The sequence below is a fragment of the Hylobates moloch genome, unplaced genomic scaffold (assembly GCF_009828535.3).
Source record: "Hylobates moloch isolate HMO894 unplaced genomic scaffold, HMol_V3 SCAFFOLD_4, whole genome shotgun sequence".
NCBI lineage: Eukaryota > Metazoa > Chordata > Mammalia > Primates > Hylobatidae > Hylobates > Hylobates moloch.
In genome coordinates, this window is record NW_026652279.1 from 53,401,671 (window position 1) to 53,427,159 (window position 25,489).

Below are 25,489 nucleotides of genomic sequence, written 5' to 3' on the forward strand. Positions count from 1 at the left end.
ATGATTTATAATCCTTTGGATATATACCCAGTAATGGGATTGCTGGTTCAAATGGTATTTCTGTTTCTAGATCCTTGCGGAATCGTCACACAGTCTTCCACAATAATTGAACTAATTTACATTCCCACCAACAGCGTAAAGGCATTCCTGTTTCTCCACAGCCTTGCCAGCATCTATTGTTTGACTTTTTAATAATTATCATTCTGATGGGAATTCTCAATACTTTGCTATTTGTGATAACCCATCATAACATTGTAGCAAAAGCAGAGTTAACTACATACAAGGATAGGATTGTGAAACTGAGGTCAGGTGATAAAATTGGACCAGGTGGCAGTTACACCACAATTCAGAATTTGCTTTCTCTTATAGAGTCAAAACGTTGATCGACTAAGTCACACAAAAGCCTGGTTATAGTGACAGGTTCACAAGCATTAACATTAGACTGTTTCTTTTATGTAAATTGGTGACTAAAATTAAGGGAAACAGATTAAGTTAGCTGAGCTCTCCCTTCTCTTGCTTAAAAATTTATACGAAAATCTAAATTTATTATAAGATTGATTAGTAATATGCCAATTGAGCCAGAAGAGTTCGAATTATCTTCATGGCTAGTCACTCAACGATGCAAGCCTCGTGTGGTCAAGTGTAACCTAACTTCAGAGATTCTTATGTTCATAGGGCCCTTTTCCCTAGCAATCTTAAAGATACTGACAGTCAGTCTTTGGTGTCCCTAAGATTCATCCCAAATCAAGTTGGTTACCCTGATATAATCATTCATATAAAACTAGACTAAAATACCTTGTCAAATCAATCATCTTTGTTTCCAGGCTCTGGTTTTTAACCTTTCCACTAAGGTGACTTCTGCTCTTACCTGCTGTCTCACCCATTATCAGTTGATCAGATTGGGAATCAACCCCTAGTGATGCGTTTCTTCCAGATTCTTAGTGGAGAGCTCACTGTAATCTCCTGGGCCGACTGTAACAGGAATGTAAATGAATGAGGCAGTTCTTTCCGAAGTTAAATTGGAATCCTTAACATCCAGGCATTTATACTCAATGCAGGTAGTGGGTCAGTGAATGATCCTTATGTCTTGAAAAGTAAATGTGATACTAGAAAATGGTTACAAGTCTTTGCAGTGGTAGAATTGTCTGGTCCGACAGGCCATTGCCTGGAATTGCGGTGAAGAAAGGGGAGATGAAGTCACTGGATATTAAGGATGCAGGTCATGAGTTGTCACAGTCTTTTCTCATTTCCTGTACTCTTCCTGAAAGAGGCTAGAACCAAGAAAAATAGACTCTAAATGTCTGTTGTTCAAGTCAGAATAACCATTTATATCTTAAATATTTAATGACAGTGGTGTTTTGGGGTGGGTGGTAAAAAGCTTTAGTCTATTGCTTGCATCTGAAATTAAAGATCCATGAGACCATTATAAAATGTCTGAGTCTTATCAGTTAATTTTAATCTCCCTACTAGCTGTTTCATGGTTTTTAACAGTGGAAAAAACAAGTTTACCAAACTCCTGGCCCTTATTTATATTCTGATTAATGGAACACATAAATACTAAAAGGAATGCAGTAAAAAGGAAGTATACAATCAAACTATAATTTGCAAGTGAATTATAGTTGTGTTTCTTTCCACTTGTATACGATCCCATGTTTCATGCTTCTATCATAAGTACATTGGCTCACCCTCATATGCACAATGCCATTGGAGATCTTCTCTACAAATAGCAATAGGAGACAAGAAGAACAACCATGTATTTAACCAAGTAGAGCCTGTTTAATTATAGACATTGGGAAAAGCCTAATTACATTTTTTGTGCTATATTATCCTGCAACCCCTCCTGCTGTTTTTTTTTCTGTATAAAAGTCTTGCTTGATGATATGTGAATCAGTCAGAACTTCAATTATCCTTCTAAAGAAGCATTTTTATATGGTATATGGTTTGATAAAGGAAATAATGCCTTACCACGTTTTCTTCGGCATTATCAGGTGCATGGTGAGGGCTCTCATCAGTAGGGAGGGACACCATGTCTTTCTACAGGAAAAAAAGAGAACTTAAAAATAATTTCTTTGCAAACACCAAAATTCTCCCTTAGTCCTATCTCAATATAATAATGTTATTAGAATCATCTGAGTTACTCTCCCTTCATATCTTTAACAAACAACATGAAAAATGCATTCAGTGTAAAAACACATCATCAGAAGCAGCAGTACATGTGTATGGTTGATCCAGGTGCTCCAAAGCGGGGGAATAAAGGCAGTTCAGTCAGCTCAGCAATTCCTGGCTCCTTGTGATCCTTGGCCTGGTTCCTACCAACTGCTAACAATGGAAATGTCATAGCCAAGGAGGGGATGAGAGTGATGGGGTATGTCATTTCTCAAAGAAGGCCTCCTTATGGACTTTCCTAAAATATGGCCCTTTAATACATATCTTAGACAAAGTACACTTTAAAACTAATAGAAAAGGGAATTTAAAACATATGAACCATAGTCATGAAACTACAACCAGGGAGCTGGAGCTAGGAAAGTTTTTGTGGCTTTTCATATAACAGCTTCAAATATATTTTCAGCCCATCTCACTGCAGAAGTATGGAATATATCTATTTTTTAAAGTGGCCAATACTGTGACAGAGTTTTTGCCCATATCTTTTGACTCCCCCTCCAGAACCAGAATCCATTCTTCTCTCAGCCATGGGAGGCTGACCTTGTTGGGCTCCATCAGCAGGGTGTCTGCTCCTCCTGGCTTCTAGCTGGGCTGGAGATCAGAACAGGGAAGAGTGAAATTAGGTATTTACTCTCCCAGCTGTTTCCCTGTAAGGTCACCTTGGTATGGCTCTGTCCTTCGATTGAAAGTCACTCTCTGATTTTTTGAAGGGTTTTTCGTGTCTCTATCGCCTTCAATTCTGCTCTAATCACAGTTATTTTTTGACTTCTGCTAGCTTTTGAATTTGTTTGCTCTTGCTTCTCTAGTTTTTTTAATTGTGATGTTGGGGTGTCGATTTTAGGTCTTTCCTGCTTTCTGATGTGGGCATTTGGTGCTATAAATTTCCCTCTCAACACTGCTTTAGCTGTGTCCCAGAGATTCTGGTACATTGTGTCTTCATTCTCATTGGTTTCAAAGAACTTATTTCTGCCTTAATTTCGTTATTTACCCAGTAGTCATTCAGGAGCAGGTTGTTCAGTGTCCTTGTAGTTGTGTGGTTCTGAGTGAGTTTCTTAAACCTGAGTTCTAATTTGATTGCACTGTAGCCTGAGAGACTGTTATGATTTCCATTCTTTTGCATTTGCTAAGGAGTGTCTTACTTCCAATTATGTGGTCGATTTTAGAATAAGTGCTATGTGGTGCTGAGAAGAATGTATATTCTGTTGATTTGGGGTGGAGAGTTCTGTAGATGTCTATTAGGTCCGCTTAGTCCAGAGCTGAGTTCAAGTTCTGAATGTCCTTGTTAATTTTCTGTCTCATTGATCTAATATTGACAGTGGGGTGTTAAAGTCCCCCACTATCATTGTGTGAGAGTCTAAGTCTCTTTGTAGATCTCCAAGAACTTGCTTTATGAATCTGGGTGCTCCTGTATTGGGTGCATATATATTTAGGATAGTTAGCTCTTCTAGTTGCATTGATCCCTTTACCATTATGTAATATCTTTGTCTTTTTTTTTATCTTTGTTGGTTTAAAGTCTGTTTTATCAGAGATTAGAATTGCAACCCCTGCTTTTTTTTTTTTTTTTTGCTCTTCGTTTGCTTGGTAAATATTCCTCCATCCCTTTATTTTGAGCCTATGTGTGTCTTTGCATGTGAGATGGGACTCCTGAATACAGCACACTGATGGGCCTTGACTCTTTATCCAATTTTCCAGTCTGTGTCTTTTAACTGGGGCATTTAGCCCATTTACATTTAAAGTTAATATTGTTATGTGTGAATTTGATTCTGTCATCATGATGCTGGCTGGTTATTTTGCACATTAGTTGATGCAGTTTCCTCATAGTGTCGTTGGTCTTTATATTATGGTGTTTTTTTGCAGTGGCTGGTACCGGTTTTTCCTTTCTGTATTTAGTGCTTCCTTCAGGAGCTCTTGTAAGGCAGGCCTAGTGGTGACAGAATCCCTCAGCATTTGCTTGTCTGTAAAGGATTTTATTTCTCCTTCACTTATGAAGCTTAATTTGACTGGTTATGAAATTCTGGGTTGAAAATTGTTTTCTTTAAGAATGTTAAATATTGGCCCCCACTCTCTTCTGGCTTGTAGGGTTTCTGCAGAGATATCCATTGTTAGTCTGATGGACTTCCCTTTGTAGATAGCCTGACCTTTCTCTCTGGCTGCCCTTAACATTTTTTTCCTTTGTTTCAACCTTGGAGAATCTGACGATTGTGTGTCTTGGGGTTGCTCTTCTTAAGCAGTATCTTAGTGGTGTTCTCTATATGTCCTGAATTCGAATATTGGCTTGTCTTGCTAGGTTGGAGAAATTCTCCTGGATAATATCCCGAAGCGTGTTTTCCAACTGGGTTCCATTCTCCCCATCACTTTCAGGGACCCCAATCAATCACAGGTTTGGTCTTTTCACATAGTACTATGTTTCTTGGAGGCTTTGTTCATTCCTTTTCACTCTTTTTTCTCTAATCTTGTCTTCATGCCTTAGTTCAGGAAGTTGATCTTCAGTCTCTGATATCCTTTCTTCTGCTTGATCGATTCGGCTGTTGATACTTGTATATGCTTCATGAGTTCTCGTGCTGTGTTTTTCAACTCCATCAGGTCATTTATTCTTCTCTAAACTGGTTATTCTAGTTAGCAGTTCCTGTAACCTTTTATCAAGGTTCTTTGCTTCCTAACATTGGGTTAGAACATGCTTCTTTAGCTCAGGGGAGTTTGTTTTACCCACGTTCTGAAGCCTGCTTCTGTTAATTTGTCAAACTCTTTCTCCGTCCAGTTTTGTGCTCTTGCTGGAGAGGAGTTGCAATCATTTGGAAGAGAAGAAGCATTCTGTTTTTTTAAATTTGCAGCATTTTTGTGCTGGTTTTTCCTCATCTTCATGTATTTATCTACCTTTGATCTTTGAGGCTGATGACCTTTGGATGTGGTTTTGTATGGGGGTCCTTTGTGTTGATGTTGATGTTACTGCTTTCTGTTTGTTAGTTTTTCTTCTAACAATCAGGCCTCTCTTCTGCAGGTCTGCTGCAGTTTTCTGGAGGTCCACTCCAGATCCTATTTGCCTGGGTATCACCAGCGGAGGCTGCTCCTTCCTCTGAAAGCTTTGTCCCAGAGGGGCACCAGCCTGATGCCAGCTGGAGATCTGTATGAGGTGTCTGTCAACCCAGGAGCTGGTATTTTAAAAAGATTAACAAAATAGATAGATAGACTGCTAGCCAGACTAATGAAGAAGAAAAGAAAGAAGAATCAAATAGACACAATAAAAAATGATAAAGGGGATATCACAACTGATCCCACAGAAATACAAGCTACCATTAGAAAATACTATAAACACCTCTAAGCAAATAAACTAGAAAATCTAGAAGAAATAGATAAATTCCTGGACACCCTCCTAAGGCTAAACCAGGAAGAAGTTGAATCTCTGAATAAACCAATAACAAGTTCTGAAATTGAAGCAGTAATTAATAGCCCACCAGCCAAAAAAAGCCCAGAACCAGACAGATTCACAGCTGAATTCTACCAGAGGTACAAAGAGGAGCTAGTACAATTCCTTCTGATACTATTCCAAACAACAGAAAAAGAGGGACTCCTCCCTAACCATTTTATAAGGCCAGCATCATCCTGGTTCCAAAACCTGGCAGAGACACAATAAAAAATGAAAATTTCAGGCCCATATCCCTGATGAACATCAGTGTGAAAATCCTCAATAAAATACTGGCAAACCGAATCTACAGCCCATCAAAAAGCTTATGCACCATGATTAAGTTGGCTTCATCCTTGGGATGCAAGGCTGGTTCAACATATGCAAATCAATAAATGTAATCCATCACATAAACAGAACCAGTGACAAAAACCACATGATTACCTCAATAGATGCAGAAAAGGCCTTTGATAAAATTCAACACCCCTTCATGCTAAAAACTCTCAATAAACTAGGTATTGATGGAACATATCTCAATAAGAGCTACTTATGACAAACCCATAGCCAATATCATACTGAATGGGCAAAAGCTGGAAGCACTCCCCTTGAAAACCGGCATAAGACAAGGATGCCCTTTCTCACCATAGTTCAACATAGTATTGGAAGTTTTGGCCAGGGCAATCAGGCAAGAGAAATAAATAGAGTATTCAAATAGGAACAGAAGAAGTCAAATTGTCTCTGTTTGCAGATGATGTGATTGTATATTTAGAAAACCCCATCATCTCAGCCCAAAATCTCCTTAAGCTGATAAGCAACTTCAGCAAAGTCTCAGGATACAAAATCAATGTGCAAAAATCACAAGAATTCCTATACACCAATAACAGACAAACAGAGACCTAAATCATGAATGAATTCACATTCACAATTGCTACAAAGAAGATAAAATACCTAGGAATACAGCTTACAAGGGATGTGAAAGACATCTTCAAGGAGAACTACAAACCGCTGCTCAAGGAAATAAGAGAGGACACAACCAAATGGAAAAAAATTTCATACTTATGAATAGGAAGAATCAATATAGTGAAAATGGCCATACTGCCCAAAGTAATTTATAGATTCAATGCTATTCCCATAAAGCTACCTTTGACTTTCTTCACAGAACTAGAAAAAACTACTTTAAATTTCATATGGAACCAAAAAAACAGCCCATATAGCCAAGACAATCCTAAGCAAAAGAGCATAGCTGGAGGCATCACGCTGCCTGACTTCAAACTATACTACAAGGCTACAGTAACCAAAACAGCATAGTACTGGTACCAAAACAGATACATAGACCAATGGAACAGAACACAGGCCTCAGAAATAACACCACACATCTACAACCATTCGATCTTTGACAAACCTGACAAAAACAAGCAATGCGGAAAGGATTCCCTGTTTAATAAATGGTGCTGGGCAAACTGGCTAGCCATATGCAGAAAATAGAAGCTAGGCCCCTTCCTTACACCTTATACAAAAATTAATTCAAGATGGATTAAAGACTTAAACATAAAACCTAAAACCATAAAAACCCTAGAAGAAAACCTAGGCAGTATCATTCAGGACATAGACATGGACAAGGACTTCATGACTAAAACACCAAAAGCAATTGCAACAAAAGCCAAAATTGACAAATGGGATCTAATTAAACTAAACAGCTTCTGCTCAGCCAAAGAAACTATCATCAGAGTGAGCAGGCAGCCTACAGAATGGGAGAAAATTTCTGCAGTCTACCCATCTGACAAAAGTCTAATATCCAGAATCTATAAGGAACTGAAACAAATTTACGAGAAAAAAATAAACAGCCCCATCAAAAAGTGGGTTAAGGATACGAACAGATGCTTCTCAAAAGAAGACATTTATGCAGCCAACAAACATATGAAAAAGAGCACCTCATCACTGGTCATTAGAGAAATGCAAATCAAAACCACAATGAGATACCATCTCACACCAGTTAGAATGGTGATCATTAAAAAGTCTGGAAACAACAGATGCTAGAGAGGATGTGGAGAAATAGGAACACTTTTACACTGTTGGTGGGAGAGTAAATTAGTTCATCCATTGTGGAAGACAGTGTGGTGATTCCTCAAGGATCTGGAACCAGAAATACCATTTGACCCAGCAATCTCATTACTGGGTATATACCCAAAAAATTAAAAATCATTCTACTATGAAGACACATGCACATGTATGTTTACTGCAGCACTATGCACAATAGCAAAGACTTGGAACCAACCCAAATGCCCATCGATGATAGACTGCATAAAGAAAATGTGGCACATATACACCATGGAATACTATGCAGTCATAAAAAAGAATGAGTTCATGTGCTTTGCAGGGACATGGATGAAGCTGGAAACCATCATTCTCAGCAAACTACCACAAGGACAGAAAACCAAATACCACATATTCTCACTCGTAGGTGGGAATTGAACAATGAGATCACTTGGACACAGGGCGGGGAACATCACACACCGGGGCCTGTTGGAGGATGAGGGTAAAGGGGAGGGAGGGCATCAGGTCAAATACCTAATGTATGTGGGGCTCAAAACCTAGATGACAGGTTGATAGGTGCAGCAAACCACCAGGGTACATGTATACCTATGTAACAAACCTGCATGTTCAGCACATGTATCCCAGAACTTAAAAAGAAAGAAAGAAAAAAAAAGAAGTCACTCTCCTTACAAGGCAACTAATCTTACGTGACTCTCACCTTCCAAGTTTTGGCAACTGCTCTCTGTCCTTGTCCCTTCAAGTTTAAGTTTGCTAGTGATTCGGGTGTTCCCAGCCATGAATATACTGTCTCGTAAGTTCTTTATCCAGTTTTGAGTGTGCCATGTGTTTTCAGTTGAGAACTGACTTATGCAGACTTCCACTAAAGAATCAGAGAGGCTGAGGCAGGAGAATGGTGTGAACCCGGGAGGCGGAGCTTGCAGTGAGCTGAGATTGCGCCACTGCACTCCAGCCTGGGCGACAGAGCGAGACTCCGTCTCAAAAAAAAAAAAAAAAAAGAAAGAAACTAAACTATCATTCTTGAGTACGATGTAGCACCACCTCCCAAATTTGAACCTAATCCAATCACAAATATCAGTATATTAGGTCAATGGTTGATCTCGGTGGACAAGCTAGACTGCCTGTGGTCTCTTACTCCTTCTGGCCAGCCAAGGGACAGGAACTAGCCTGCCTATTAGTACGAATGATCACAGGGCTAGAATTGGTGAAATGCTTGCTCTCCATTGCCCCTAAAACTATATCTTCAATAATAGTTTCTGCTATAACCCTAATCTCCTAACTTCAGCAGGGGCAACAGCCAAATATCAACCAGAAGGACAGATAAAAGAGACATAGGATCTATCTCAAGTTCCCAGGACACCCAGAGCCTTCTCAGGGTGATAATGGAATAAGGGAGGGCTTCTAGGGGCCTGAACCTGCCTCTACCACTAGCTGGCTTGGTGATATTAAATGATCCACCTAAATCTGTTTCACGTGCCTACTTGGCACTTAAGCTAACTTCCCAGATTCCTGTTTCCTGATCTGTAAAATGTGGAGATCAACTAGATCTAAGTTTTGCCCAGGTGCTCTCTAGCTCAAAATTCTGTTACTAAAAGCAAAGTACTTAAGAAAGTATTCCCTAAAAGTACTTCCCATGATCATGGCATCTTAAGAGATTTTAAATTACTAGTAAGGTTTTTTGCCTAAAATTTAGAAAAAATTAATTGAACAACAATTAAAATGAAATGACCCATAAGAAAAGAACAATGCAGTTTCAATCAGAGCACCAACCTTGACTAAGCTCGGAACAACGGAGAACAGGCAGAGCCCAGGGACTTAAGGAGGTATCTGGCTTCCTTCTGAGGTGTGAGGGTAAGGAAGAACTCATGGTCCTATCACTCCAAAGGCAACTTCTTAAAGCTTTGGCTTTTTTCTTTCCAGTTACTTTTTAATGCAGGATGATCAAGTCATCCTGGTTATCATTTTAATACTAGATTAAAATTTTAAAAAGTATGATCTTTAATTAATTTAATTAATTTCCCAATTATTTATTGACAATAGTAGGAAACCTAAAGGCAATAGCAGTGTGCTGCAGTGAATATGCTTGTATATAGTTTGGTGTACCTCTGCTCATTTAATGTGAGATAAATTCCTAGAAGTAGAATGGTTAGGTGGAAATGTAGGAGCATTTTAAAATATTTTGGGTGAATTTTGTGAATGACATTCCAGAAAATTCAGATCAATTTACATGCCCAGTAGCTGTTTGGGCATGTATTTCCATGTTATCTTTAATATACATGATGTGGAACACGCGGGGCAGAGCCCAAATTCTTCTATTACCTCTGCAACATTTTATTGTCCAAATCAGCAGAAAAGCTGCCAAAATCACAGAGGGCACCAAAATCCATAAGCCTTTGTTATGGGAAGCTGTTTCTTGGCTCGCTTCTAAAAGAAAAAGGAGAAACAAAGTCTGTGAACTGGAAGAAAAATTACCCGATAAGAAATGTGTGGGTGGGTAAGGGTGGAGTTTGTTTACTATTTTAAAAACTAGTTATTTCTGCATTACAGGTAGGAGGCTGAATTCATATGAAAACACTTTGCATAATAAAAAGGTCCTTTAGGATAAAGCCAAGAGCCCAGACTGGACAGGAGAGTTTGTCTTGAGCATAAATATCTCCTAGTCTCAGTTTATCTATTGTGGGAAACCTACAGACACCATAATATTATTGGAGATTGGTGGAGGTTGGGGGAGCTGGGAGAAAAGTCTGAAAACTGGAAAGGCACTATGTCTATTATGCATTTTCAGTTTCTATTGCTTTATACTGTAATAAGAAACAACACATTTTTATAAAGGAATAATTATGTCCATAAATGAGCCTCAGCCCAGTGTCCACCTTGGAGGATGAAGTAAGAGTGCAGTCTGCCATTGGCCTAGAGAAGACAGGGTTCTAAGGGAACAGTGGTAAGTTCAGAGGTGATAAAAGGAGATGAGTAGAAGCCCTGGTCTTGAGTTAGAGATGGCAGGTGACCACAGAGATAATAGGCACAGTAGTCCCCCCCTTATCCCTGGGGGATACATTCCAAGACACCCAAGTGGATGCCTGAAACCTTAGTACTGAACCCTATGCATACTATACACTAATTTCTTTTTCCATCATCATAGTTTTACAGATAGAAGATTCATTCTTACTGTAGATCTTAGCAATCTCAACATAGGCTCTTTTTTCCTCTTAAGTTGAGAGCTTTCCCTTAAAGGAAGCACTTCACGGCTTCTTTTTGGTGTATCTGAACTGCCAGCATCACTATTCTTGTGCTTTGAGGCCATTCTTAAATAAAATAAGGGTTACTTGATCACAAGCACTGAGATATCATGACAGTAGATCTGATTACCCGGAGGGCTAAGTGACTAACAGGCGGGTAGCATCCACGGTGTGATATGCTGGACAAAGGGAGGATTCACCTTCAAGGCAGGATGGAGCGGGATGACATGCAATTTCATCATGCTACTCAGAATGGCACACAATTTAAAACATTATTTCTGGAATTTTCCTTTTAAAAATGTCAGACAGTGGTTGACTTTGGGTAACAAACTGCAGAAAAGGAGGATCTGCTGATAGTGTTTGGAGCTCCTCAGAAAACTGGAGGAACCTAAACTTTCTCCAGCATCTTGGTCAGGACTAGAATTGTTGAAATTAGTATTAATGGAAGTGGGGACTCCAGAGACCCTGGGTTACCAAAGTCAGAGCCCTGCTAACCTTATGGTCTATGTTCTGCTAAAACGTGGGCAGCAAGCATTAGAGCACAAAGGTCAATTCAGGGGGAAAATATTTATGGCTATCCTTTAGAATGAATACCTCTGTTTACATAAAAAATGTAATTTTCTATGAACTATAGTGTTTACAACCAATAAAATATTAATCTCTCCACCTATTTGTGTCATTCTGAAATTCCATACAGGAGTTCGCTTTATCCCTGGTTTAACTTTCTGAGGTCTTAGTTACCCATGGTCAACTGTAGTCCAAACATAACCAAATGGAAAATTCCAGGAATAAATAATCTTCAGTTTTAAATTGTGTGCCATTCTGAGTAGCATGAAGAAATATTGTGTCATGCCACTGCATCCCACCTGGGACATGACTGTGCCCTTTGTCCGGCATATCCACGTTGTACACACTACCACCATGAATCATTTACTAGCCATCTCAGTTATCAGATTGACTGCCATGGTATAACAATGCTTGTGTTCAAGTAACCCTTATTTTCTTTAAGAATTGTCCCAAAGCACAAGAGTAGTAATGCTGGCAATTTGGATATACCAAAAAGAAGCCATAAAGTGCTTCCTTGAACTAAAACAATTAAAGCCCTTGACTTATGAAAAATCATATATTGAGGTTGCTGAGATCTATGGTGAAAATGAATCTTCTATCTGTAAAATTGTGAAGAAAGAAAGAAGAAAATTTGTGTTAGTTTTGCGGTCACATCTCAAACCACAACAGTTACGGCCACAGTGTGTTGTATATGCTGAGTTAAGATGGAAATGGCATTAAATTTGGGGGTGGAAGACATGAACAGAAATGTGTTCTGGTTGATGATATGTTGCACTGGAAAGCTTTGGGCTTATATGAAGACTTCAGCAAGAGATCTCTTGAAACAGGCCATTTACTGCAAGTAGAGGATGGCTACACAGATTTAGAAATCAGCTTGGACTGAAAAATATAAAAATTACTGGAGAGGCTGTCTTCTGACGAAGAAACTACAGCCACATTTCCATCCAAAGCAAATCTTTAATTGCAATGAAAGCAAGCTCTGCTGGAAGAAGACCAATAGAACCTGTATTCATAGAAGTGTGAATGAGGCACCAAGGCATAAACAAGGAAGGAAAGATTAATCCTGGTACCATGTGGGAATGCATATATAGGGTTTAGTACTGTCCATAGTTTCAGACATCCACTGGGGGTCTTGGAAAATATCCCCCATGGAAAGGGGGGACTACTGTACCTATATAAAGGAGAGATTAAGTAGGAATGTTAGGTTGACTTTCTACAGTGTTTTCATATGCATTTTTCTTCCTCCTAAAGGAAATCCTACAAGGTATAGCTACTTCTCACTGTACTCGTGACCCTTAGGTTCCCCCATCTGTAAAGATATTTGCCCAAGGTCACATATTGATTCAGCAGCAAAACTTAGCAAGGATTATTTAATTCCATTCAGCTTTGTGTAACCTTAATTGAGCAGATCTAGATTCGAGGAATCATAAGTACCCCTATCTTGTTGTAGCACCTCCTGGGAAAGGCAACAAATGGAAAAGTCATCCTTGAAAGGATGATATTTAAGGTACCAAGACTGTTTGCCCCGTTCCCTGCCCTGCTGGGGTGGCTCCTGCCAAGTCCTCTTCCTAGTGGGGAAGGGTGAGCACAGCCTCCCCCAGCCCCACCTGGCCAACATTTATTTGAGAATGAGAGGTTCTGAAAATACTCTTTTGTCAGAGATGGAATGGTCCTGATGTTTCACTTTGTGTGAACTGAAAATTAGATCTCTGGGTGGGAAGACGGGCCATATGTGGTCTTTAGGACATTTCTTCTTGACTATTTTTTTTTACACTCCAAAATTAATCCAACATGAGGCAACATTTTTAAAAATAGATTGCAGGCTTAACTGTATTTTACATAAAACTGACACATTTATTTTTGGAGAAAAATAGGAGCTTCAAATGCAGCCCCAGTTTTTCATTCTCTACTCTCAAAGTGGCAGCTCTACAAAGGGAGTGTTATTACTCAATGTCCAGAAGCTTCCAAGTATTTGAAGATCACATAACCTAAAGGACAACTCTGTGCTCTTGTCTCCAAATCTCACTACATAGAATCACCAAAACTTCAAATGTTATTCCTCCTAATTTTCACAATTGAAATGATAGAAATATTTCTAAAACATAAGTTCCACTGGTTCAAATACCTTTATTGAAGGACAGAAAGAGCTGCCATGGTCTGCCATGATGTGAAGTTGATAGTTTAAGGGTGGGACCATCCAGCTCACCTAGAAGGTCAGCTTCATGAGTATATATTCCATGACTTGATGGTTAGTTGACTAGAAATATTTTAGATAATGGTTTTTGGCAGTGAACTATCAACAGAGGTAAAAATGAACTGAACTAGGAATATATACTTGGTGCTTCAAATATTGTGTGGTGACTATTTCCAAGTTCATAGACACTGCCATGATTTCCCAGCATTCTTCAGGACCCCGATTGTAACTTCCTAATGTGTCTCTAGCCTTGACTCCCCAAACCCTAGGCCTAAGGTATATATTAGGCACAGCAGTGAGCAGAAATGGAAGATGCTCAGCGCATGGAGTCATCAAAATGTGTTTCCTCCTCATTTCCGAAGCCCCAAAATCCTGAAAGGAAATCTGTGGGAGTAATTTTTTTTTCAAAACAGTACTTTTGTGTGGTTGAAGGAGGGAGGGTAATTGACATCCTGACCAGAAATATCCCTGTAGATTATATTTTGAGAGGGTATCAATGTATTCTTGAAAAGTCAACCTAATTTTCTGTTTGATATTCACAAACCTCTAATGCTACAGCCAAAACCCATTATCCAAACCTACTTGCAACTTACCTACGTGCACTGTGTGGATGGTAAGTAAAGTATATTCATCGGTAGAAATATTGCATAAATATTCCCCACTATCTGAAAGATTAAGATCCATCAAATTCATAGAGAAGTCACTCTGGTTTATCAGCTCTTTGTTCCATGAGAATCGGGATTCATTGATAATTATATTTTGTGAGGAGCTCACATAGTAAGCCAGGATAGAGAACGTCCCATTTTTCATTCTGGACCAAGTAACTTTGAAGTCTTGGTTTGGTGAAAAATAATCATTTACAGGTTGACATGAGAGTGAAATGTGTTCACTTTGCATTTTATGAAGGCCATCTAACAACACAATAGAAAAGAAAACATCAATGAAGATAAACATTTCAAAAGAATTCTCTAAGTTACACTTAGAAAGCAGAGAACAAAGGCACTAATATTGATATATTTGGAAATAACTTTTTGGAAAGTAATTATATTTGTGCTGTGGTTTCTTAAAAGACAAGTTTTACTACCACTATTTTAAAGTTTCCCACCAAGGTTAGTTTAGACCTTCAAGGAGGGCTAAGCCAGGGCCAGCTAGAGGGATGATATACTTGTTTTAACTCTTAGGACCTGACAGTAAGCACTCAGGAATGTTGCTACCAGTTGCTAGCCTATTAAACTCAATGTTCTCCTTCTCTTGGCCCCTCTAATGCTGGTGTTCCCCAGAACACCCCTTTTGTTACCCTACCTACTCCATAGTGGTCTCTAACTTTTATGGCCTCACTACTTCTTAATCTCTTTATCTAGACAAAATCTCTTTTTCTGCATATAAGAATATTCCCAGCTGTGTGCAGGCAACCCCCACTGGACTGAGCTCTTCTAGAAGAGGGACTCTGCTGAATTTTCTTGGCTTGCCCCTCCAGACCCAGCTCCATCTTGTCCTTCCTGTTCTGTAGTGCTGTAGGCTGACCTCTATGGACTGTCATGGACTGTTCTCCCTGGCTCTAGACTCACCTGGCTTCCAGTCTACCTGCAGGAGAGTGATGCCAAAGCAAGCCTTCCAAAAGGCAAATCCAGGGCCTCTCTGATGCTTCAAATGCCTCTTCTGATCTATCCGACCCTCCAAGACTCAACAAACTCCTTAGCAACGTGTAAAAGGTCTTTCATCTGTTTTTTGCCTCCCTCTCCAGGTTCATCTCTTGATCCGTTGATTCCACAAATCCAGGCAATTTTACTTTTCTGTGCTTTTTACCTGGAATATTCTTCTTCTCCTGGAATGTCCTACTACTCTTCTAAAATTCTGCCCTTATGCAACTTTCTTAAGCACATATTCTGTAACAACCTCATTCATGTCCAACCACAGATAATAGAATGAATCACTCCCTTTGTAAGCTATGTTCCTAGTTTAATTTTTATATTTGTACTAGATGCTGTGGATCCAGAAATTGGTAGAGACTATGTTCTTAAGTTCACAGTCTGTGAGCAACAAAACTTGGCACATAATAGCTTTTCAATGAGACCAAACAATACTGAGCCTAAAGAACTGTTCATGCTTCAAGACACTCAATTCTAAATGAACATGAGAAATTAGGATTTTCCAAAGACAATATTAACAATATTAACATTTGCAACCCTTTCCCATGTTTCCATTGCTGCCTGACTGATGGAGAATGAACATTGGGTACTCATGCCTTTAACACTGGACTCATGTTAAGTGTGGTGAATCACCCACAATTTCAGTATATTTTTGGTGAGCATTTTGAGAATATGAGATGCTAGGAAAGAGAAGGCTGAAAAAAAAAAGATAACCTCCATTTTCCCCATATAAGGGAGACTGACAGAAAATTTTTGCTTTGTTACGAATAAAATGAAAAACAGGCTGGGCACGGTGGCTCACGCCTGTAATCCCAGCACTTTGGGAGGCCGATGTGGGTGGATCACGAAGTCAGAAGTTCGAGACCAGCCTGACCAACATGGTGAAACCCTGTCTCTACTAAAAAAATACAAAAATTGATCACGAGGTCAGGAGATCGAGACCACGGAGAAACCCCGTCTCTACTAAAAATACAAAAAATTAGCCAGGCATGGTGGCGGGCACCTGTAGTCCCAGCTACTCGGAGAGGCTGAGGCAGGAGAATGGCGTGAACCCAGGAGGTGGAGCTTGCAGTGAGCCGAGATCGCGCCACTGCACTCCAGCCTGGGTGACAGAGCGAGACTCCATCTCAAAAAAAAAAAAAAAAGGAAAACAAATTTTCTTGGACTTGGATATGGACATAGCAAATTAATTTTTATTAAACAGGTTTTTGATATAGAGATTGATCAGAGTTTGGATCTGTTCAAATAAATGAGAGGAAAGAGTGCTAAAAACTGACCATGTTGTGATAGAGGTGTTGGATAAAGATTGATGGGCTAATATTATGTAAAGAAACTAAAAAGAAGCAATAATACTCATTAATATTTTGTTTAATTGTAAGATTGGAAGTTGTGATCTGCTGAAAGACAAGTATTCTTTCTCCTTTGATCTTTTAAGAGCAATGCTGGTAGAAAATCCTGTTTGAAGGATGAGCCATTAACAAATACATTAATATTCAAGAATAGATTTGCTTCTTTCCACTTCATAAATGTTTTCATTCAACTCATAAATACCTAGCAAGGTAAGAATTACTTCTATTTTATCAATGACGTACTAATGCTCAAAAGTAAGAATGATTGCTTAATGTAATACAGCCAGAAGAACCAGCCCTAGGGCTTCGGTCTTGGTCTTCTAACCGCTGCAGATGGGTTTGCTTTCTTTTCTTTCATCTTCCTTTCTTTCTTTGCAAATCAGTCCCCATTACCCCCCAACTTTGAAATAGCACGTGTACACAGAAAGTCCTGTGGAGCCTACCTTTCATTGTCCAGTGCCCTGTCCACGTTTGCTTCAGCAGTGAATTTTCAATTGTACATTCATAAGATGAATTTGATCCTGTAATATTCAGTGTGCTGTTAATAGAAAAAGGATCCAAAGACCCTGTTTCTTCCATATTGTTTTCAGAGATAGGTGTGTTGTCCATTTTCCACATGATAATTGGATGAGGATAAACACTTAACACGCTGCATATTAAGAAGCTGTTTGTGTTCCTCTTTTCATACTTCATCATGGGTGTGAGAAAAACTACATAGGAGAAAAAAAGGGCACATGAAAAACTGCCATCATTAGCTTCTTTATAGGCCATCTGTGCAGAATACTTTTTAATATCCATGAAATGAAAAGCTACGTTTTATGAGCAAAACTTGGCAGCTACTGAAAGGGAAAACAAACAAACAAACAAACACCTCTGTAGAACCTTAAGATATAGTGTGGTTATCTAGAAGAAATAAAAAAAGAGCAGGCATGGGTATGTGGCAACTAGCAATCTCAATTCTCTAGAAACATAGCTGGAAAAGAAATCTAATGGCCTCATTGAGAAACCAAAATGAGGATGTCTAAGTCTATAAAGTAGAGTTCATGCAGCACTCTACACTCCTCAAGTAGTGACTCAGAGCACCTATTTGACTCCGTTTACACATAATTTTGTGATTTCTGAATCAAGGTCTGAAGCAGCTAAAAGGAACAGAAGAAAAAGAAACAAGTGCTGGGAAAAACATTCCATTAGAAAATACTGCATGTATGTGTGTGTGTATATATCCATATGTAAAATTGTACTATATATTATAATACATACTAACTATATTACATATAAATGATCAGCAGCCTGATCATTAACAGAGCACATCATCAGGAACTCTTGGTAATCCAGTAATTAGGAGCCATGAAGCTCTTTGAATTTCTTCAATTTTAATCTAATACCTGTTTGGTTCAATATAACTATGAGAATTAGTAACAGTTAATATATTAATACAGTTAATATATAGTTATATTAACTGTATAATATAACCACCATGAAGCTGTGTCTGAGTGATATTAACTGTATATAACTGTATACATTAACTATATTAATGGCTTATAGTTATATAGGTATAGTGTTATATATAGCTAATACAGAGAAGGAAAGCATATAATATAAAAATTAACCTCATTTATAATATAGAAAAATGCAATTTAAATCAGCAATTCAATATTTTTTCAGTCATCATATTGGCAGTTATTTGGTACTGATAGGACTAAGGGGAAAGTGGATAGTCTTATGCTGCTAGTGTCAGTAACCCATTTAAGTCTTCTGGTACTTTGCTTTCAGATTATTTCACGGTATTAAGTACAACTATAAGGATGTTCATCACAACCATGTAATGTAAAACACTGGAAATGCCTGAATACCCACCAACAGGGGAACAGTTGTATCATTTATAACATTAGTATACTACAAGTTGCTGTGCATTAAAAATAAGTAGATTTCCATGTATTGACTTGGAAGGAAGCTCATGGCCTATTAGGAAAAAGATGCTTACTAATAACATGGAATGATGTCATTGCTGTTTCATGAAACTTTACATGCACACTTACCTCCCACCTTTAGCACCACTTTGTTTGTAATCACTTGAATTGCTGTTCCTACATAGCAGGTGTAAATTCCTTCGTCCAGAAGGCTTACTCTTCTGAAAAATAGAGATGCATTCCCATTTTGAATCTCATTATAGAAAAGTGATGTCCTGTTTGCATATCTGGGATCTTGGCTTTCCAAATGGTCACTGCCTTTGTAGTAACTGTGAACCTTGTAGCTATCTTGATACTTCCAGTGTATTACGACTTCAGATCCCCTCTCAAATGAAGAAGGGAGAATTATATCTTCATCAAGTCTTCCAATGATGATTTGTTCTTTCATAGGAACATAAGTGAAGAAAGCCAAAGGGAATATGCCTACAGTCAAGAGCAGATAAGTTATAAAGAGAATTAATGATATGTGCTTGTTCAGGATTATACCAGAACTACCCAGAAGAACTTTCCTAGGTTAGCAGCCTGATCATTAATAGACCACATAATCAAAAACACTTGTCTGATTATTAGAAACAAACCATGAAGCTCTGTGTTTGAGTTTTAATTTTAATTGAATATCTGTTTTATGCAATGTAACTGGGAGAACTGGTAACAGCCCAAGGCATAGAAACACTAGTTTGCTGCCCACTTGATCAATAATCTCGACTCTCTTCCAATCCTGGCCTGGAAATCATGTATGTTAAAAGACTCCTTTTGATTTCATTCCCAGAACACATTCACATTTAACTCCTACTATAGCAATAATAAATTAGTTTATCCAGCTAGCAACAGCCAGCAGGCCCTAAAAGAATGGAATAAACTCAGCTTGACTGGGTAAGAAAATATTTGGAGCACACAGAAGACAATGCTGGGTTCAGGAATCTGATAGGAATATCTGTACACCAGATCTAAATAGGGGAGGACATGAGCAGGAGGAGTCCAAAAGGGAAAGAGAGTCATTCATTTGCTTTGACTTTAAGGCTGCTCTCAGGATATCCTGAGTTGGTCAAAATGTAGGTAAGGAACATCTGGAGATAAATCAGGAAGCCTAATCCCCAATTCTCTTGACTTATTTGTTTTGTTTTCTTTTCACTGTCAACTTCACAAGTTAATTTCAAAAAGCAAATGAAATCAACAGAATAAGAGATTTTTGCAAAGAAAATATATGCAGACACTTCCTATCATTGAAGGAGGTAATCTAACTGCTTTGATTTACAAAATATTTTAAGTAGATCTTGTGCCCTGTCTATGGATTCTAAGATATTAGCACTGGAAAGGACCTTATTTTTTGGACAACGGAGTAACTCCTTTGGCTCATGGCCCAGGCCACCCAAGATGGAAGAACTGGGTGCCCAAGTGGCTCTGTCACAGTCTTTATCCTCTACCTTCCCTTCTAGGGCTCTTTCTACCCTACCATGTCCTGCTTCTTTTCCTCAGAGAGACTTAGTTTCTCTGCAGAGAGCTAGAGGGATGTGGCATTATGCTGAAAGAAAGACATGGAAAGATGGGAAAGGAAAAGAGTGATTGTCGATCTCCCTAATTGCTCTGCTAAACCCCTGTAATATTTCACTGGATAATTAAGAATGCCTGTCATAGGACCTAGCAAAGCTGATAATGCCTTCTGTCAAGTGGTAAGTACCAAGCTTACACTTAAAAAAAAAAATCAATCAATCAAACTTGCCATTCCAGTGAACTTATTTCTGGTAGCAAATAACAGATTAGAAAAAGTCTTAATCAGAGTGGACAGAAAAAATATATATAATTTTTAGTCTTCATGCAGACTTTCAGCCTGTTCCTTGCTTCTGATTAACTGATGATTTAGGAAAGTTCATGATGCTATGGCTATGGAGGAAATAGCCACTTTGCATTGTGTGCTCATGTTTCTATCTGATAATGCAAATAACTAACACTAGTATTACAAAGGAAATTACCTTGAGATCCACTCAGAGATGTTATGAGAATGAGGAAAAAAGACAGTACTGTCTGTGCCTTCATGTCTTGTTCAGGACATATTAGTCATGCTATCAAAGAGAAGTAAAGTGCACACGTTATGGATTTAAAATGCAAAAGGGAATTGGAAAAGAGTGGTACATTCGTATGAATAATTCTTTTGTAGCCATTAAATATGATATTGTAAAGGATGGTTCAATGGCATGGAAGGAATTTCTTAATAGGTTATAGGAGAAAAATTAGATTACAATACAATTTCTAAATAGCATGGTTCCTTTTTGAAAAGCATACACATTTCTGCTCACAGGATACTGACAAGATATATGACTAAGTATATGAGGATGTTAACTCTGAAGAGCAGGTTTCATATCTGAAGCAGTGACTGCTATTAACAGGTGCTGAAACATGGCTCTTGAATGAATAAAGATTTGGTATATCTGCAACAGTGGTTCTCTGGATAATAGTTTGTTATTTTTAAAGCTTTCTAAACGGACTTATTGCTTTTATGATAGAAAATACTAAAACCGATTTAAATTCAATATTAAGTGCCAGTGGTGTTAACTATGATGTTATTTATAATCACACATAAAGAACAACTAAAACCTGAAAATATATTTTTACATACCCAATACTAGTGCAAGCCATTAAATTCATGGGTTACAAAGCGTGTTTCAAAAACTCAAAAAAGTGAGAAAATATAGATGGCAAAACATGTGTACACAGAAATACAGTTTCAAGCAAGTACAATATAACTGATTTTCCCAGATGATAGGATTAAAGTTAATTTTTACACTGTAAGAAATAGCTTGTTTAAAGAATAGCATACCATTGGTTTTAAAATCTCTGAAAGAAAGTTTTTAAAGGTATCATTTGGTGACTGGGCATGGTGGTTCACACCTGTAATCCCAGCACTTTGGGAGGCCAAGGCAAGAGGATCGCTTGAGGTCAGGAGTTCAAGACCAGCCTGGCCAACATGGTGAAACCTTGTCTCTACTAAAAATACAAAAATCAGCCGGGTGTGGTGGCATGTGCCTGTAGTCCCAGCTACTCGAGAGGCTGAGACAGGCAAACTGCTTGAACCAGGGAGGTGGAGGTTGCAGTGAGCCGAGATTGCACCACTGCACTCCAGCCTGGGCAAGACAGTGAGACTCTGTCTCAAAAAAGTAACAATAAAATAAAATAAATAAAAAAGATACCATTTAGGAGCTCTACTATTACAAGAATATATTCTATATTTGTTGTGAGATACGTGATTTAAGAATGACTTAAAACTATTTTAAGAAGTGAAATTAATCATGCAATATACTCACATAACAAGCCTGCACATGTAACTCCTGCTAAAATAACAATTTTTTAAAAAAAGTAAAATTAGATTCCTTAATCACATCTTATCAAAACAAAACCTGGTAGATTAATAATTTAGAGTTTCATTTTTACATTTTAAAGACTATAAGAAAGTTATTGAAAACACAACCTTAGGAAGAAGGCCTTTTAACATAACTGTACATTTTCTATTATCTCTATAAAAATGAAAAAAGCAACAAAATTTAGAAATACTTTTGCAATATGACAAAGTTATCACTCCAATTGTTTTTATTTCTCTTAGAGCAATAACTAAGATAGTTGGTAAAGTCAAAACTGCTCCAAAATAGTATTAGTTATCAAAATTGAGACTTTTATATTTCTTCCTATGGAAGTATTTGCATGTATAATATATAAAAGGATATCACAATGATTATTTTGGAATAGTAAGATTACAAGTAATCGTTAAACTCATTTTTCTACTATGAAAATATGTAAACATGTAATAATACCTTTTGCCTCTATATGCCATTAAAAAAACCCCTGAAATTTAATTACAGTCTCTTTCCAAGCAAAAATTAACTCAAATTCACCTTGTTTAATGTAACCCTGAAACATTCCATGTCCATTGTCTTACTAGAGGTTCATCTTCCCATTGCCTAGAATGGTTCCAATATTTGCTACCTTCTCTTGAAACTGACATTCCCTTTTCTCATCTCCTTTCCAGATGATGCTCTTACTTCATAATTGTTGTGACTGATTATGACTACTCCCTCATCCTCCTATCACTAACTCAACCAACCCATTAACATCTAGGTGCACTCTTTTGTCTCTCCTTCTGCTCTTATCCAAGGCCAAACCCTTCACTGTACTCTTCATCTCATACCTTTCTGTATTCAAGAAATTTGTCCCGTAAAATGAGTTAGGGAGGATTCCCTCTTTTTCTATTGTTTGTAATCGTTTCAGAAGGAATGGTACCAGCTCCTCTTTGTACCTCTGGTAGAATTCAGCCGTGAATCCATCTGGTCCTGGACTTTTTTTGGTTGGTAGGCTATTAATTACTGCCTCAATTTCAGAACTTGTTATTGGTCTATTCAGGGATTCGACTTCTTCCTGGCTTAGACTTGGGAGGGTGTATGTGTCCAGGAATTTATCCATTTCTTCTAGATTTTCTAGTTTATTTGCGTAGAGGTGTTTATAGTATTCTCTGATGGTAGTTTGTATTTCTGTGGGATCAGTGGTGATATCCCCTTTATCATTTTTTATTGTATCTATTTGATTCTTCTCTCTCTTCTTCTTTATTAGTCTGGCTAGTGGTCTATTTCACTGATTTAAAAAAAAAAAACAGCTCCTGGATTCACTGATTTTTTGAAGGGTTTTTCATTCCTCTATCTCCTTCAGTTCTTCTCTGATCTTAGTTATTTCATGTCTTCTGCTAGCTTTTGTATTTGTTTGCCGTTGCTTCTCTAGTTCTTTTAATTTTGACTTGGAACCAACCCACATGTCCATCAATGATAGACTGGATAAAGAAAATGTGGCACATATACACCATGGAATACTATGCAGCCATGAAAAAGGATGAGTTCATGTCCTTTGCAGGGACATGGATGAAGCTGGAAACCATCATTCTCAGCAAACTATCACAAGATCAGAAAACCAAACACTGCATGTTCTCACTCAAAAGTGGGAGTGGAACAATGAGAATACATGGACACAGGGAGGGGAATATCACATACCGGGGCCTGTCAGGGGGTGGGGGGCTAGGGGAGGGATAACGTTAGGATAAATACCTAATGTAGGTGATGGGTTGATGGGTGCAGCAAACTGCCAGGGCACCTGTATACCTATGTAACAAAACTGCGTGTTCTGCACATGTGACCCAGAACTTAAAGTATAATTAAAAAAAAAAAAAGAGGTGGAGCCAAGATGGCCGAATAGGAACAGCTCCGGTCTCCAGCTCCCAGCCCCAGCGACACAGAAGACGGGTGATTTCTGCATTTCTGCTTGAGGTACCGGTTTCATCTCACTAGGGAGTGCCTAACAGTGGGTGCAGGACAGTCGGTGAAGCGCACTGTGCGCGAGCCGAAGCAGGGCGAGGCATTGCCTCACTCGGGAAGTGCAAGGGGTCAGGGAGTTCCCTTTCCTAGTCAAAGAAAGGGGAAACAGACGGCACCTGGAATATCGGGTCAGTCCCACCCCAATACTGCGCTTTTCCAACGGGCCTGCAAAACGGCACACTAGGAGATTGTGTCCCGCACCTGGCTCGGAGGGTCCTGTGCCCACGGAGTCTCACTGATTGCTAGCACAGCAGTCTGAGATCAAGCTGCAAGGCGGCAGCGAGGCTGGGGGAGGGGCGCCCGCCATTGCCCAGGCTTGCTTAGGTAAACAAAGCAGCCAGGAAGCTCGAACTGGGTGGAGCCCACCACAGCTCAAGGAGGCCTGCCTGCCTCTGTAGGCTCCACCTCTGGGGGCAGGGCACAGACAAACAAAAACTCAGCAAGAACCTCCACAGACTTAAAGGTCCCTGTCTGACTGACAGCTATGAAGAGAGTAGTGGTTCTCCCAGCACGCAGCTGGAGATCTGAGAACGGACAGACTGCCTCCTAAAGTGGGTCCCTCACCCCTGAGCAGCCTAACTGGGAGGCACCCCCCCAGTAGGGACAGACTGACACCTCATTCAACCGGGTACCCCTCTGAGACAAAACTTTCAGACGAACTATCAGACAGCTGAATTTGTGGTCTCATGAAAATCCGCTGTTCTGCAGCCACCGCTGCTGACACCCAGCCAAACAGGGTCTGGAGTGGACCTCTAGTAAACTCCAACAGACCTGCAGCTGAGGGTCCTGTCTGGTAGAAGGAAAACTAACAAACAGAAAGGACATCCACACCAAAAACCCATCTGTACATCACCATCATCAAAGACAAAAAGTAGATAAAACCACAAAGATGGGGAAAAAACAGAGCAGAAAAACTGGAAACTCTAAAAAACAGAGCACCTCTCCTCCTCCAAAGGAACGCAGTTCCTCACCAGCAACGGAACAAAGCTGGATGGAGGATGACTTTGACGAGTTGAGAGAAGAAGGCTTCAGACGATCAAACTACTCTGAGCTACGGGAGGAAATTCAAAACAATAGCAAAGAAGTTAAAAACTTTGAAAAAAAATTAGAAGAATGGATAACTAGAATAACCAATGGAGAGAAGGGCTTAAAGGAGCTGATGGAGCTGAAAGCCAAGTTTCGAGAACTACGCGAAGATTGCAGAAGCCTCAGTAGCAGATGCGATCAACTGGAAGAAAGGGTATCACTGATGGAAGATGAAATGAATGAAATGAAGAGACAAGGGAAGTTTAGAGAAAAAAGAATAAAAAGAAATGAACAAAGCCTCCAAGAAATTTGGGACTATGTGAAAAGACCAAACCTACGTCTGATTGGTGTACCTGAAAATGATGGGGAGAATGGAACCAAGTTGGAAAACACTCTGCAAGATATTATCCAGGAGAACTTCCCCAATCTAGCAAGGCAGGCCAGCATTCAGATTCAGGAAATACAGAGAACGCCACAAAGATACTCCTCGAGAAGGGCAACTCCAAGACACATAATTGTCAGATTCACCAAA

General features: G+C 39.0%; 1 protein-coding gene across 1 annotated transcript; it reads right to left on the reverse strand.

Moving 5' to 3' along the window:
- Positions 1 to 171: 171 nt before the first annotated feature.
- Positions 172 to 20,617, reverse strand: HHLA2 (HHLA2 member of B7 family). The gene is made up of 7 exons (XM_032150235.2): positions 20,554 to 20,617; positions 18,653 to 19,006; positions 17,057 to 17,323; positions 14,209 to 14,526; positions 9,935 to 10,039; positions 1,966 to 2,034; positions 172 to 1,271 (listed from the first exon to the last, which is right to left on the reverse strand). The coding sequence occupies exons 1-6, from the start codon at positions 20,615 to 20,617 to the stop codon at positions 2,009 to 2,011; spliced, it is 1,134 nt and encodes a 377-aa protein (XP_032006126.1). The 3' UTR covers positions 172 to 1,271; positions 1,966 to 2,008.
- Between the last annotated feature and the right edge of the window lie 4,872 nt (positions 20,618 to 25,489).

Bases quoted from the DNA above. Each gene is read 5' to 3' on its own strand.
- HHLA2 (XM_032150235.2), bottom strand. From the start codon at position 20,617: ATGAAGGCACAGACAGTACTGTCTTTTTTCCTCATTCTCATAACATCT. The intron at 17,324-18,652 runs GTAAGTGTGCAT...TCTCCTATGTAG, and splicing joins AGTGGTGCTAAAGGTGGGAG to TTTTTCTCACACCCATGATG. The intron at 14,527-17,056 runs GTAGGCTCCACA...TTGTGTTGTTAG, and splicing joins AGGGCACTGGACAATGAAAG to ATGGCCTTCATAAAATGCAA.